The sequence below is a fragment of the Neomonachus schauinslandi genome, chromosome 3, assembly GCF_002201575.2.
Source record: "Neomonachus schauinslandi chromosome 3, ASM220157v2, whole genome shotgun sequence".
NCBI lineage: Eukaryota > Metazoa > Chordata > Mammalia > Carnivora > Phocidae > Neomonachus > Neomonachus schauinslandi.
The window spans coordinates 84218527-84235556 of record NC_058405.1 but is presented as its reverse complement, the minus strand read 5'-3'; the positions used below and the strand labels follow the sequence as shown (position 1 = coordinate 84235556).

At 38.0% G+C, this 17030-nt stretch overlaps 1 protein-coding gene across 1 annotated transcript in view; it reads right to left on the bottom strand.

The window, feature by feature from the left end:
• WDR33 (WD repeat domain 33) overlaps nt 1–17030 on the bottom strand; it is a 114695-nt gene that overhangs the window by 58550 nt on the left and 39115 nt on the right. Inside the window, 6 exon segments of the mRNA XM_044913584.1 lie at nt 1191–1288; nt 2990–3141; nt 3323–3418; nt 5569–5673; nt 6281–6349; nt 7758–7984. Of these exon segments, the coding sequence (XP_044769519.1) occupies nt 1191–1288; nt 2990–3141; nt 3323–3418; nt 5569–5673; nt 6281–6349; nt 7758–7961 (724 nt within the window). The 5' untranslated portion in view covers nt 7962–7984.

The following is a 17030-nucleotide window of genomic DNA, read 5'->3' as shown; positions in this document are numbered from 1 at the left end:
ACTGTGGATGAACTCACACAAAATGTGCAAAGCCAGAAACATGTAAACAAACATGATTTAAAAGAAAAAAAACTGGCTTGAAATATGGGTTAAATATCAAGGGCATTTATTTTCTTATCTAGAAAGCATCAACACTATAGGCTATAAATTAAGCTCTGGAATGTTGTAAAAATTCAACCAAGACTCTTGAACAGAAAGGAAAATCTCTAAATAGTAATTTCTTGACACCCAGTGACTGTGGCACCCATGTGCCTACCCAGCATTTATATGTCAGAGGAAGATGTTACTTTTATGGGATACTGGAATCAAGAGTATGGAGTGGAATGCATTCTTTGTTAAATTAGTAAAAGTTCAATTTAAGCACCTGAAAAACACTACCTTCCTAGTTAACAATGAACTAATAAGATTAAATGTTTTTACTAATCAAATGTTTGTTTCAATGTTTGTATTACATATATAAACATTTAATTCCCTAACTCTAGCGCCCACTGAATTCGCAAAAATGGTAGAGATAAACTGTTATTTCAACAGCCCCACTTAATGAAGTCTAAAACTAAGTTAATCCAAGTAAAAATATGGATTTCTTTTGTAGGAGGGAGTAATTCATAGACATTAGTTTATAATTAAGAAATCAATAAAAGTAAACAAGAAAAAATTTAGTAACAAGTGGGCCATGTAGTACGCAAATGTGGTATACTGTTTAAAAAAAAAACAAAAACACAACACCTGCTCTCAGAAATAGCAATAATGAAAAGTGTAGCTATTGATACCACAGTTAATCATATTTTAAAAGGACTGCCAGGAGAATGTATCTAAATAGAATTATAGTGTCATTATGTTGGAGAAAGCTATGCTGGCTATAAGACAGGAAAAGGAATATAGCCCTAACAGATGAATACAGATAAGCAAGTAATTTGCAGGGGTGGCGGGATGACAGAAGAGGAACACTTGTATGTAATTTACAACTCAACTCAAAGAATTCAAAGATATTACTAGTAGTAAAAATCTACAAAATGACTGAACCAGAGAGAGTGTTCAGGTTTCTTTAAAGAGCCTGACTGAGACGGTGTATATGTAAATAAACTGAATGGAAATGTAAACTGGTATTGTGGTATTGTGGTATTGTGATGATTTAACCACAAATGCCTTCCCTATTTAAATATTCCAATCAGTACTGTTAGTACACGTACCTCGGAGAATTCTTTCCTCATGGCAACGAAGAAAGTCCCAGATTCTAACAGTGCCGTCATCAGAGCATGTAGCAAATTTATTATCCGTGGGTGAGAAACTGTTACATGAAGACACACAGCAGGGGAAAGAAGTCAGCATTTAACAGATTATCTGTGCTTCTCAGACAGGGAAAAATAAAAACACTGTGCTGCGTTATAAACAGGAGTGGGAAGTATTCCAACAGTGAAGAAGCCCTTAAAGAGAATGTTGTCAGCTAACAAACGCATCTCATCAAAAGAAGAATTCAACAGAGTAGTTGCTTCTTAGTTTTCAATCAACAATAGTCCGAGAACTTTACAGGTGTATTAGTACTAATGCTTCCCACACTCCCCACAGTAGTATTTCCTGTCTTACCAATAGAAAATGTGGAGCTGATTTAAGTGTAGAAACTAAGTGAATTTTACTTTTGCAATATTCCTTCAACACTCTTTTAAATCACATAGGAATACCGCTCAAAAAATTAGCATCAGTTTCTGCCTCAGACGCTTCATGAAACGATTAAGCTAAAAAATTGTGGACAGGCTATTTAAAGACTAGCTGCTAAACACCCCTACATACGATGTTTCTCATTTATTTGAATGGTCTGTGGGAAACTCTCACACCTTCTCCCTGGCAAGCTAGTCCATGAATGTTGCACCTTTTAGGGAAAACGAACACAGAGACATTCAGACTGTGTTTGAAGCCAAAGATAATCTACTGCAAAGGATTCTGCCATCTTTCCCTCCCTGGCATGAAAAACCATCAAGTTTCTCATCTATCTCTAAGAACTCTCTTGAACTTTTGAGTCCTATAACTAACAAAGAACCAACTGTGAAACTCAATGTATGGGCAGGACACTAAAGCAGTTTTTGCAGAAGCATGTTTATCCAACAATTTTTGTTAAGATTCTGAAAGTAGAAACAAGTGACTGCAGTGGATGATGTTTTCTATAAAGATGTCAACCTCCTCCCACACATGGGCGGTACACCGGTAAAGAATGCTGCTTAGCTTTATTCTGAGGCTGCAGCAATTCTTCAGGCTTGCTTTCGAGATTTTTTTTTTCCGGTTTTACTATACATATCTCATTGATATGTAAAAATATACAACTCACTGAAAATATTTTAAACTCCACTTATTATACATTTGCATAACTGATGTTCTCAACAGTGAATCAGAAGAAAAAGTCCTAAAGTCCTCTTGACAATGGTTTGCTTACAGTTTCAAAGCTTGAAGAACCCATTCATTACTCCATTAATGTTTGCCACATCCAGAGTTACTTGTGTGTTTTTAGTCCTACTATACTTTCCTTTTGAAGTCGTGGCATAACCAAGCCAACCAGGTCTTCACTTAAGCCTTTTTTTCTTGTATTTTGTGTGAACTCTGAAGGTGTTTTCTGTAGGCTTTAGATTTTATTCAGTTGTATAATTAAAGACTGAATTCTTTATTCGGAATGAAAGATTCTTGTCTTACACAGTAGGTAATAAAAAGGAATAACGTATACACATTATTAACCATAAATGAAGAGAGAAAACCAGTGCAAAATGCGGCAGACAATACATCTCTAACATATTGCAAAGGCTGATACCGGGACAACACTACTTCAGAAAAGTGCCAGCGAAATGGTGAGTGTGTGAAAACAAAGAAAAATATTGTGTTTATAGGGTGCAGAAAGTATCCCAGAATCTGACAGAGCCCATGCATCTCTGCACCCAGAATACACTTAGAGAATAATTTAACCATGACAATAGGGACTACAGAAAATGGTATATTGTGTATAAACCTGGCCTCTCTAATCGCCTCCTTATGTGCCTGGAACATCTTGACGTTGTTCATGTTCGACTGCCAATATTTCACATATCCTCCATGGTCTGCTGTCAACATCCACATGTCATTATGTGACCAAGTCATGGCCCTCACTGGGCTATCATGAGCCTGTGAAAACACAGAACATTTGTAAACATTATGTAAAAGAATATATGACAGAAGGCTTTACAGGAGCATAACTCACAAGAATTATTTGTCCAATTTTAAGTTTAAAATGCCAATAAAGTACTGTATCTCCAGTTCTTTACAGTACCACAGAAGAATGTTACCATCTGATGATTACTGTTACCTGTAATATTGTTTCAAAATTGAAGGTGAGTCCATTCCACAAGGTGAACTCTCCACTAGAAGCTCCGGTGACCAACCGTCTTCCTTCTGGAGTCCACTAGGGAAGAAAAAGAAGAATCTTAGCTAATTTTTAAAACACTTAGAAAGTATTTACAAAATATCAAATAATCAACATTAAATAGACAATACTGACTTTCACTTAAGCATAGTTCAGATTTATAAGCAAGTACTTTGTCAGAAAAGAACTTGTATTAACACAGTGCAGGAAAAGCTCTAGCACTTTAGCTCATTAACTAAATTAAAAATAGTAAATGCACATGGCACCTGGATGACACAGTCGTTTAAGCATCCAACTCTTGCTTTCAGCTCAGGTCCTGATCTCTCAGGGTCGTGAGATCGAGCCCCACTGTCAGGCTCTGTGCTCAGCATGGAGTCTGCTTAAGATTCTCTCTCTCCCTCTCCCTTTGCCCCTCCCCTCGCCGCCCGCATGTGTTCTCTCTCTCTCTCTCTCAAAATAAATGAATCTTAAAAAAAAAAAATAGTAAATGCATTAAAAGTACCTGGTTAAGTTACACACATCTACACCCTTTAAAGAACCTTTAAAAGCAAAATATGCAAAGACCACATTTTCCTAGGATACATGGCAGGCTAACATAAATAAAATGGTCAGTCACCAAAATAACTCAAAGAAGGATTACACCTGCTAGTGGACCAATTAAGGCAGAAAGTTACTGGTGTTTTATGAAAAAAAGTACCAATTTAAGGACATCAAGGATATCAAACTTTTCCTGGCCACTAAATGTATTTAACTAAAAATTATGACACACAGTTGAAAAATACAAGTGTGCTTATAGGAATAGCAGGATGAGATATTTAAAATGAAGACTATTTGGTAAACCTGGCTTTTTATTGCTTACCTGCACATCGGGATTTTGCTTACTTTGATTATGAATAAAATCCTCCTACTTTCCTAGTTTCTGTTATCTACTATGGATCCCAACCAAGTAAATAATACTGGCAACAGAGCTATAGGCACAATACCTTGTCTTTATGTCTTAATACCTCGTAATTTGGACTGTGTCTCCACTATGTGTAAATATCTCCTGAGACCTTACAGTTTGATCCCCAAATGAGAAATTTACCTAACAAACTGTAACAAATACAATTTTATCCTTCTGTACTGTGATACCAAATGCTCAGATTTTACTCATTTCAAAACAATTTTCTCTATTATGCTAAGAAGATACAAAAATTAGCTGTACACCAACCCCTTTTATCAAATTCCCTGGCAAACAAAATCATACTACATAATGGTTGGTTCTACCAACAAAAAAGCCAATAAAATAAGTGGGTTTTTTTTTTTTTTTTAACTGATGTTTCTACTGCTTTAGACCTCTGAAGCAAATATGAGACCTAAGACTGACTGCAATATTTCCCTCAGACCTTTGGTTCTCCCTGCTCTCTACCATACCTCTCTAGTCACAGAGGACTTGCTTATTTTGCTCATGTGCGACAATGTTTGCCATTATTATGGCTTCTCTGTCCCATTTTTTTTTTCAATTCTTATTTGTTTAACTCTATTAACTCTATCCTACATTTCTAGACTTGATATACTGCTAACCAGCAAGTACATTCTTACTTAGCAAACCACAAAGAAAATGATTATACTATCACAAATGGTAATATTAACTGGTTGCCTGGGAGACGAAGATGGGAAGCCCTTTTATTGCAAACCCTTCGAATTTTCAAATTTTAAACCATGCCAATCTACTATTTATTTAAAAATTATACTTAAATTTCATGCATATGTATTTAGTACCTACTATGTACCTTTTTGAAGCTAACAATTATGGTCAACCACTGGCCTTTAGCTCTTTTCAGGTGTTTTCCTTACTAATGACACCCAACAGTTTTCATTAACTTTGAGATGCTGCTTTCTGAACAGCAGCAAAAGCCACCCTACTATTCAAGAGCAAGTCTGAGACCTGCTACAATATAGATCCATGGCCTGCTCAGAGAATTCTATGGAAATTGCAACATGAAGAACAATCCAAACGCAATACCTTACTAAATGTGAATACAGTGGATAATGATTGGGTATTCCAAAATAAAATTATTAGCAACATAACAATTTTTATCCCAGATATAAGTTTAAAATAATTTAATTTTGTCCTGTTAAATATATGTACAGACTAACTCAGGATTAATTTTTCAAAAAAAAAAAAAAGTACCCAACACAATACTTACCCTAACAACAAATACTGGACACTTTACTTTATTTGTTGATGTTCGAACAAATTTTGTTGTTACTGCATTCATAGGATTATTCAACATCCCTATAGGTGGGACCAACTACAAAAAGAAAAAATTGGGTTTTAAGGGCTCCTGATTACACACAAGGCATAAACCAGGGAAATAACAAGGTAATTATTTCAACATTTACAGACAAATTCAGGACTATACAGCACTTTAAAAGACTATTATTATAATCAGTCTGTATTAATTAAATGAAGAAAACTGAGATATAGGACAGTTAAATGCCCATTATTATTAAACAAACAAAATCAAGTATGCGATTTCCCCAATTACTTCTCAAGGTCAACACAATAAAAACATGTTCACAATAAACCAAATTTAAAATTAACTTTCCTATTCCACAGACTCTGAAGCAGTGCAATCTTTTGCTGGACATTTCTTTAAGCCCCAAATCAAAAGTTCATATACCGTTAAAGAAAAATTTTAATTGAATAAAAAAAAATATATAACCCATGGAGTACAGAGATATGTTATATTATCTCTTTAGGAATGTTTTATTTAAATTATAAAAACATAAAAAAGAAAAGTCCATGTTTGTATTTGAGATCACATGGTTTTACGTTCAAATGATCACATGGTTTTACGTCCAAATGTCCAAGCAAAGAGATTTTACTAAGCTAGTATAACATATCTTAATACTTACATCATTATAATAACCTGCATCAGGCTGAATTGCCCGCATATCTCTCTGGTCTCTTTGCCATATTCTATTCTGTTTAAAAACAAACAAATTAATTACTTAATATAAGGTCCAATTATACTCAGTTTGAAACAAAATGTAAGCTGCTACCAAATGGGGAAAAAACAGAATTAAAACTTTTTCATTACGTTCTAAAACAAAGATAACAGTGGGTATCCTAAAGAGACCTTATCCTACTGACATTGTTTAGAATTTCCCTCCTCTCTTTACTCACCTCATCCCCAACCAATCATCCAAGATACTGCTGACCCCAATACATTCTCACTGGCCATGATTTAATAAAAGGAAAAAGGATAAGGGATAGGCATATGTCTCCAATTCCTTCAAAATCCTCAGCACAAAACAATTCCTGGTATCTTGCCCTTGGTTTTCTTAATTCCTCTCAACCTCTCCTAGACTAGTTTTCCAACTGAATAACCTGAAAAAACCTAAATCTGTCTTCATCTCTGAATGAATCTTTTTCTCTTATGTGTCTGCAATATATTAATTATCTAATATGCAAACAGGTCTTTAACAACAGTCTCAGGTAAGAAAAAGCAAACAAATTTTCTTCATAGGAGGCCAGAGCAGATCAAAACCTGATTAAAGTAATAGCGTTAGTAATGAAAAGCAAATCTCAGAGACTAATTTCTAGGTGAAGACAAGTAAATAAAGAACTCAAAAGGGAGAAATATCAAGCAGAGATTTAGGCAGATGCCTACTCTGCCTTTAGTTACCTTGTCAGGGTTGCTTTCACCCTACAGTGCTTGACCGTCAAGAAAGTGGAGCCCTTTTCTCCGACAAAAAGAGCTATCCACCACCAGGGACTTGGAAAATCAGTGTTCCTAGAGCCATGCAAAATTGCTGTTCTGAGCGTGCGTTCCCACAAAAATATTCTTATGTTGGTAGTCTCTTGACATTTCAAATACACTGGGGGTTTAACAAGTGTTTTAAGGCTGGCTTTGGGATTAAAGTACCATTTTCTGAGATTTGCTGTGAACTTTGTTCTAAAAGTTTAAACTATGGGATGCCTGGGTGGCTCAGTTGGTTAAGCGTCTGCCTTCGGCTCGGGTCATGATCCCAGGGTCCTGGGATCGAGTCCCGTGTCTGGCTCCTTGATCCACGGGGAGCCTGCTTTTCCCTCTGCCTGCCACTCCCCCTGCTTGTGCTCTCATGCTCGCTCACTCTCTCCAACAAATAAATAATCTTTTTTAAAAAAAGAAGTTTAAACTATAAATCACAGTTTAAATTTTACAATTTTTGAGAAGATGATTCATGCGTGCAGAAAGTAAAAAAGTACTAGTGATTGGCCTCATTTGAAATTCCACTTCATCCCACGAATTCAAGAAACACAGTTATACTTACTACCCTGCATTCTAAAAACTTCCTTCTTTTTAAAAAGCCAAGGTTTGGTCATCAGAAGCACATTAACTAGACTTACCTCCAAATACTTAATTACAGACGGATTATAGTCTATGGTTTTTCGGTTTACTGCTTTTCTCATCCGTTTTCCATCAAAGGTAAGCTGCTGCATTGCTTGCTGCTGTGCAAAATCAGGTCGCTTATAAAATAGTTGTCGAGGTGCTTGGTGTTGGAACCTTGGCATATGGAAAAAACGAGGAGGAGAACCAATTTCTGTAGCCATGGTGATGTATTCGTTCTAGGACACTAGGGTAAGGAAAAAGTATTTTCACTACAAATATCAGCACTGCAACATTATTTGAAAACATTTTAAAATGAACATTTTTCATACTTCTCTTCCATTTTCTAATAGATATCATTTCTAGCTTTTAGTCAACCTAATTACAAAATGAACTATCAGATTTAATGGCAGAAACCAGCTATACATTTGAAAAAGGCCAATTCACAGAATAAGTGCCAATGAGCATTTGTTGTAAAATTCAACCTGGTGAATAGCATGGGGTCAATGTGCTGTGTACTGTGTCTGTGTGAGGTAGGGGAGGAGAGTAGAATCACTGAGAACTGTTCACATTTTTAAAACGAAGTTTTCATTAGATGTTTGATGGTAAAACAAATCATTTTAAGCTTATCATAAGACCCCATTTCATTTATGCAAGAGTCACTACAAAATTTTTAAATCTGACTTTTTTTGTCCTTTTAACTTTCCTAGGAACAGTGCAGAAAAAGGAATAAACTATCCTACTTCATATGAATGCTAGAAGTATGTGTATCTAGGGGCTCCTGGGTGTTACAATCAGTTAAGCGTCCCACTCTTGATTTCGGCTCAGGTCATGATATCAGGGTCATGAGATCCAACCACACATCTGGCTCTGCGCTCAGCGCAGAGTCCGCTTGAGACTGTCACTCTCCCTCTGCCCCTCCTCCCACTCATACTCACATGCTCTCTCTAAACAAAATCTTTAAAAAGAAAAAAAAAAATTTTTAAATAAAAGTATATAGATCTAATTTCAGAATCAAAGTACCACAGAACTGTATTTCTCAATATGTGTATTTATATATTTACACAGGCAACATTAAGCTAACATCTCAACGGAAAAAATATTAAGAGCTTAAAAGTTTTCCAACTTTAAAGCTCTCCAATTAAATTTACATTCCAATAATATAAATATGCATGATATAAAAACACATTTTTAAGCACATTTTAAAAACCAGACTATGAAAAACACCTTTATAAAGGGTGTTAGTTAAGGGGCGCCTGGGTAGCTCAGTCGTCAAGCATCTGCCTTCGGCTCAGATCATGATCGCAGGGTCCTGGGACTGAGCCCTCCATTGGGCTCCCCGCTCAGCGGGAAGCCTGCTTCTCCCTCTCCCACTCCCCCTGCGTGTGTTCCCTCTCTCGCTGTGTCTCTCTCTGTCAAATAAATAAATAAAATCTTAAAAAAAAAAAAGGTGTTAGTTAAAAGCAACTTCCACAATTATTTTTGTTTTGATAGCAGGAGAGATTGTACTCTGCATTATTTTTCTATAGTCTTATATTTGCCTTTCTTCATTCAAGACACTAAACAAGGACCTGAACAAAATTTATGATTTCCTTTGGATGAAAATATTCATACTACTATTACTTCATTCTGTCACTTTAGTCTCTACTGAAACCACTTAATAATGATAATAGGAAGGGGGGGATGACAGGAGGAACAAATAATAACAAAAATAAGTAGTGTGATAAAATATACATTTAATACATATTATTTCCACTACTCTGGAGCAATCCCAGAAGGTTTCTCACAAATGTTAATTTATAATGAGATAAACATTCTGTCTTTCTCTTAGGGCTATGTGTGAATTAAATCAGGATGCACAAATTGCACTAAGCATTTGACTCAATAATATTGGTGAAGGAATCTGTTTATTCAGCTATCCCATGAATCCAAGTAAGTTTCAGCATCCAGATTTCAACTAATGGCTTCAATTCAGATATCTAGGCCAGTAATTCCAAAAGGATGCAGCTTTGGGGCTCCTGGCTGGCTCAGTGGAAGAGCATCCAACTCTTGATCTCAGGGTCATGAGTTAGACGCCCAGGTTGGGTGTACAGATTACTTAAATAAAACTTTAAAAAATAAATAAATAAGGGGCGCCTGGGTGGCTCAGTGGGTTAAGCATCTGCCTTCGGCTCAGGTCATGATCCCAGGGACCTGGGATCGAGCCCAGCATCGGGCTCCCTGCTCAGTGGGAAGCCTGTTTCTCCCTCTCCAACTCCCCCTGCTTGTGTTCCTGCTCTTGCTCTCTGTCAAATAAATAAATAAAATCTTTTGAAAATAAATAAATAAATAAATATAAAAATAAAAAGACATAGTTTGAAAAGTATATCCTAAAATTACTATTTTTTCACTTTACAATAAATTTCTAATTTTATGAGAATAAAATCATTCTAATAATCTACTTTCTAGTATGATATCGAATGAGAATTAAGGTTTTTTTACTGAAGTATGGTTAATCAACGATGTTACAAAAATAACATTTTAGGGGTTAGTCAGTAGAGTATGACTCATGATCCTGTCAGGGTCTTAAGTTCAGGCCCCACGCTGGGCATGGAGCCTAGTTAAAAAACAAACAAACAAACAACAACAACAACAAAAAACCACATTTTTACACATCCAGGGGTGCCTGGGTGGCTCAGTAGGTTAAGCATCTGCTTTTGGCTCAGGTCATGATCCCAGGGTCCTGGGATTGAGCCCCACATTGGGATCCCTGCTCAGTGGAGAGCCTGCTTCGCCCTCTCCTCCCAGCTCATGCTCTCTCTCGCTATCTGTCTCTCTCTTCCAAATAAATAAAATCTTTAAAAAAAAAAAATATTCAGCCCCCCCAAAAAAGGGAATATAGCACTGATACACGCTACAACACGGATGAATCTTAAATACATTATGTTAAGCGGGCACCTGTGTGGCTCAGTCAGTTGAGTGTCCACTCTTGGATTCGGCTCAGGGTCGTGAAATTGAGCCCCATGCAGGGTTCCGTGCTCTGCAGGGAGTTGGCCTGAGATTCTTTCCCTCTCCCTCTGCCCCTTCTTCCCCCCCCAAAAAAAAAAAAATCTTAAAAAAAAAAAAAAAACTGCTTAAATACATTGTTAAGAAAAAAGCCAGACATAAAAGGTCACATATTGTATAATTCCATTTATATGAAAAATCCAGAACAGATGAACACAGAAAAAGACAGAAAACAGATTAGTGGTTGCCAGGGGCTGGGGAAGGGAGGAATAGGAAGTGAATGCTTTATGGGATTTCCTTTAGGGATGAGGAAAATGTCTGGAACTAGACAGATGTAGTGGCTGCACAACATTGTGAATGTACTAAGTGATACTGAAATGGGCACTTTAATGGTTAAAACAGGGGCGCCCGGGTGGATCAGTCAGTTAAGCATCTGCCTTTGGCTCAGGTCATGATCCCAGGATCCTGGGATCTAGCCCCGCATCGGGCTCCCTGCTCCGCGGAAAGCCTGCCTCTCCCTCTCCCTCTGCTGCTCCCCCTGCTTGTGCTCTCCCTCACTCTCTCTCAAATAAATAAAATCTTTAAAAATAAATAAATAAAAATAAAATGGTTAAAACAGTGAATTTTATGTTATGTGACTTTTATCTCAGTTAAAAAATGGGGGATTTAATCCACTGGAAAAAATTTTATTTTATTATTTTTTTTTAAAAGATTTTATTTATTTATTTGAGAGAGAGAGAATGAGAGAGAGCACATGAGAGGGGTTAGGGCCAGAGGGAGAAGCAGACTCCCTGCCGAGCAGGGAGCCTGATGCGGGACTCGATCCAGGGACTCCAGGATCATGACCTGAGCCGAAGGTAGTCGCTTAACCAACTGAGCCACCCAGGCGCCCTGGAAAAAATTTTAGATGGGTGGCTCACTCGGATGAGCATCTGCCTTCAGCTCAGGTCATGATGAAACATTAACAGAAAATTGACAGTGTTGAAGATGGATGATAGGTACATGGAAACAAAGCATTAACCAAGAGCCAAATCAAGGATCTACTGTACAAACAGGAGGAAAATAACTGAAGTCAAATATAAAACAACCACTATGCTATTACTAACACTCCTGAATAATTCACATGTTAAAGCTGAAGAAAGATGTTACTCCTTCACTTAAGACCTTTATATAGAGGATGGGAGAAAATACCTTTCCATTTACAAATTTGTATTCTAAAAAAAAAACAACTTTAACTTTTCGTGAATGGTCAAGTACTAGTGTTCTAAAAATAAAGGTCCAGCATGAAGAAAAAGAGGGGAAAAGTACAATTATATTTTACATTAAGATCTAGCCCTAAAATAAAACGGAAACAAACCCCCTCAAAATACAGTGACCAATCTTCACATTAAACCTACACACTTCAGCTTCACTTCCTATAAACCGTTGTCACTTACCAAAGTCAAAACAGAGCCTTTTAGTAGCTGTTATGGGCTGAATTGTGTCCCCGCACAAATTCATATGTTGAAGTCCTAACCTCCAATGCCTCAGAATGTGACTATATTTGGAGATAGAGCCCTAATCCATATGACTAGTGTCCTTGTAAGAGGAGATTAGGACACAAACATACACAGAGGGAAAGCCATATGAAATTACAGGGAGAAGAGAATCATCTACATGTCAAGGAGAAAGGCCTCAGAAGAAAACAACCCTGCTCAAATCTTTTTTTTTTTAAAGACTGTATTTATTCATTTGACAGAGAGGCGGTGAGAGAGGGGACACAAGCAGGGGGAGTGGGAGAGGGAAAAGCAGGCCTCCTACTGAGCAGGGAGCCTGATGCAGGGCTCGATCCCAGGACCCTGCGATCATGACCTGAGCCGAAGGCAGATGCCCAACAACTGAGCCACCCAGGCGCCCCAACCCCGCTCAAATCTTAATCTTGGACCTCTAACTTCCAAAACTGTGAAAAAATACATTCTTGTTGTTTAAGCCACCAAGTCTGTGGTACTTTGTTATGACAAGCCTAGCAGACAACTATAGTGACAGAGCTAAATACCTGGCCCTCCTGGCTCACCAATATGGGTTGCCGAAAGATTCCAGCAACAATAAAACAGCTTTCTCTAACAGAGACAGCAGAAAACTCCATACATGAGGTTGAAAAATAAGTGACCCAGACAGAAAGAACTATCACTCAAGTCATTAAAACTATCCTTTAGGCTTCACTCAGGACTACATTTCAAGGAACTCTCTCTCTCTCTCTATAACCAAATGCAGAAAACATGTTTTATAAGCTTAGTGACATGACATTACCAAAATTATAACTAAAGACAGAAAAGTGGATAGAAAAAAACCATAAATACTTTTCTTCAAGGAAAGTCATTACACATTTTACACTGTAGAACTGTGCTATGCGGTGCCTGGGTGGCACATTCAGTTAAGCGTCCAACTCCTGGTTTGGCTCAAGTCATGGTCTCAGAGCCATGGGATCAAGGCCCACATCAGGCTCTGTGTTCAGCACGGGGTCTGAGATTCTCTCTCCCTCTGCCCCTCCCACTCATGCTCTCTAAAATAAATAAATCTTAAAAAAAAAGAGAGGTGCCTGGGTGGCTCACTCGGATGAGCATCTGCCTTCAGCTCAGGTCATGATCCCAGGGTCCTGGGATCAAGCCCTATGTTGGGCTCCCTGCTCAGAGGGGAGTCTGCTTCTCCCTCTCCCATTCCCTCTGTTTGTGTTCCCTCTCTTGCTCGCTCTGTCAAATAAATAAATGAAAACCTTTATAAAAAAAAAAAAAAAGGTTAAGACTTAAACTGGAAATTATACAGAAAAATTAATTTGGGTAATAAGCAGGCATCACCAAAATCAGAGGTAGTTCCTAGCCATGAATACACACACACTTAGAAATTCTGAAACACGAAAAATCCCTGTGACACGGGGAAGCATAATGAGAAATGCAATTCATTTCAATAACTTATTAGTGAGCGCTAACTACTTGACAGGCACTAAAGACGGACACCCAGACACACACACAGTCTGCTCTCAAAAAGATTGACAGTTTAGGGCGCCTGTGTGGCTCAGATGGTTAAGCGTCTGCCTTCGGCTCAGGTCATGATCTCAGGGTCCTGGGATCGAGTCCCGCATCGGGCTCCCTGCTCCCTGGGAGCCTGCTTCTCCCTCTGCCTCTCTCTCTCTGTCTCTCATTAATAAATAAATAAAATCTAGGGGCGCCTGGGTGGCTCAGTCGTTAAGCGTCTGCCTTCGGCTCAGGTCATGATCCCAGGGTCCTGGGCTCCCTGCTCTGCGGGAAGCCTGCTTCTCCCTCTTCTACTCCCCCTGCTTGTGTTCCCTCTCTCACTGTGTCTCTCTCTGTCAAATAAATAAATAAAATCTTTTTAAAAATAAATAAATAAAATCTTTAAAAAAAAAAAGATTGACAGTTTATAAAAACAGAAGAGCTCAAAAAGAAAGCAATGTAAGATCTACTACTACACTGAGAATCTACTATGCTTGTTTGCCAGGAATGATCTATCATAGGCAATAGGAATAGAACGATACCTACAGCACAAGCCAGTCTTAAGTTTAAATTTGGGGTGGGCTAGGGCTAAGTAGGAGGAAAAGACATGGTGAAAAGAAACAAATTAAGTAATGCTCTCTCTCATTCACTCAGCACACCAGGGTCAGCATAGTCTTTTCCCCAACCAAACATAATCCAAAATAATCATCCACAACCAAACATTTCTGACTCCATTAGGAAAATTTCACCATCACAGCTGATATCCAACATAAAACAGGGGAAAATATATATATTTATATATGTATATATTTATAGGAAAATAACCTTGCTAAAACTTAACTAATTCCACAAGTTCAATCCAAAATGGATTTACTAAATGTTCCACACAGTTGAATAAAAAGATCTTTTTTTTTTTAAGATTTTATTTAAGAGAGAGAATGCACTCTCAAGCATGAGAGGGGGGAGGAGCAAAGGGAGACAGAGAATCTCAAGCAGAGTCCATGCTAAGTGCAGAGCCTGATGCCAGGCTCGACCTCACGACCCTGAGATCACAACCGGACCCAAAACCAAGAGTCAGACACTTAACCGACTGAGCCACCCAGGAACCCCAAAGATCTTTAAACTACTGTTCAAGAGGGTAGAACTGAGGCTCTGAATCAAAAAAACAAAAACAAAAACAAAAACTTGGGGCACCTGGCTGGCTCAGTCAATAGAGCATGCAACTCTTGATCTTGGGGTCATGAGTTCAAGCTCCACGTTGGGTACAGAGTTTACTTAAAAGAAAAAAAAAAAGAACCCTCCATGACCTGAAGTGTCATGAACTGGTCTAAAGCAGTATTTTTTCTTCAAAGTCACATCGTATTGGTGGTTCCTGAAATCAATTTGGTTAACAACCAACAGTACTTAATAATAAAAAAAAATAGAACACATAATATTGAACTGCACATTTTACAGGAAAGAACTGCTTTTGTGAAACTTCTGTTTCTGTTGTACATGTGTGTATACTGAGTCACAAGTAAAAAAAAGTATCTTCTTCCTGTGGATCTCCTATCTATGCATCTTCCTCTTTTGATCACTTAATTTCTGCTACCACTGTGTATTCATAGCCAAAGAAGTTCATATGTAGCAACCGCTCTAAGTGGTAGTAGCTACGGCACCAGAATCTGGTCCAGTTATCAAATCAAATAATTCTTACCATGTCAACCACTAATCAGAGTTTCTGATTAGCACAAGAAAGCCTGTTTTCCCAAACTGAGATGAAATAATTCTAACCAAGAGTAAATTATCGATGCATTAAATACCTAGGATAGCCAGTACAATTACTGTACAACTTTTAAAAATAATAAAAAGTTTTAAGATCCCACTCTCATTAACATAAACCTGAACTCCATTGTCAGAAACCCAGCCTGGGAACCTCTATTTTAAGATTATCTATCTCCAGACCAGTAAGTAGGTCCTGGGATGAATAATCTACCCCAAAAAAGATCTGATATGTAATATGTCAGAGAACTTTCAGGGGACTTACATGAGTGGTAAACAAGACCAATAACAAAAATGATCATGGTCTCTTTTCTTCACAGCCCAATCTTTAATAATATGAATCCTGAACAAATCAGGAGCAATTATACTGAGACCATTCAGCTATTTAAAGAATAAACAAGAAGATAGCTGTTGAAAAAAGTAGTTTTTAGGGCGCCTAGGTGGCTCAGTTGGTTAAGCGACTGCCTTCGGCTCAGGTCATGATCCTGGAGTCCCGGGATCGAGTCCCACATTGGGCTCCCTGCTCGGCGGGGAGTCTGCTTCTCCCTCTGACCCTCCCCCCTCTCATGTGCTTGCTCTCTCTCATTCTCTCTCTCTCAAATAAATAAATAAAATCTTTTAAAAAATAAATAAATAAATAAATAAATAAATAAATAAATAAATAAATAAATAAATAAGTAGTTTTTAGGGGCACCTGGGTGGCTCAGTCGTTAAGCATCTGCCTTTGGCTCAGGTTGTGGTCCCAGGGTCCTGGGATCAAGCCCTGCATCGGGCTCCCCGCTCCACGGGAAGCCTGCTTCTCCCTCTCCCACTCCCCCTGCTTGTGTTCCCTCTCTCGCTGTATCTATCTCTGTCAATTGAATAAATAAAAAAATTAAAAAGTAATTTTTAAAAGTTCACATGATTCATGGGACACCTGGGTGGCTCGGTCAGTTAAGCATCTTCCTTCGACTCAGATCATGATCCCAATGTCTTGGGATAGAGTCCCACATCGAGCTCCTTGCTCAATGGGGAGACTGCTTCTCCCTCTGCCTGTGGCTCCCCCTGCTTATGCATGCATGCACGCTCTCTCTCTCTGACAAATAAATAAAATCTTTTAAAAATAAATAAAAAATAAAAGTTTACATGATTCTGTATCTTGACTGTGGTAGTAGATACACGAACCTATCCAAAAGGTCATGTGCTGTATACTTTATGTGACTTTCTTGAAATAACAAGATGACAAAGACGGAGAACAGATCAGTGATTGCCAGGAGTTAGGGGTGGGGGAGAGGTGTGACTATGAAAGGGGAACTACTGTAGTGATGAACTGTATCTCGACTATGGTGGTAGATACACAAATATATACATGTAACGAAACTGCAGAGAACTCATACACAAAAGAACAAGTAAAACTCAGGAAATCTGTGTAAGATCTAGAGACTAAGTCAATGTCAATATTCAACTTGTGATACTGTACTACAGTTTTCCAAGTTGTTACCACTGGGAGAAATTAGGTAAGGTACACAGATCATTCTGTATTTCTCACAAATGCACTGAATATATACATTATCTCAA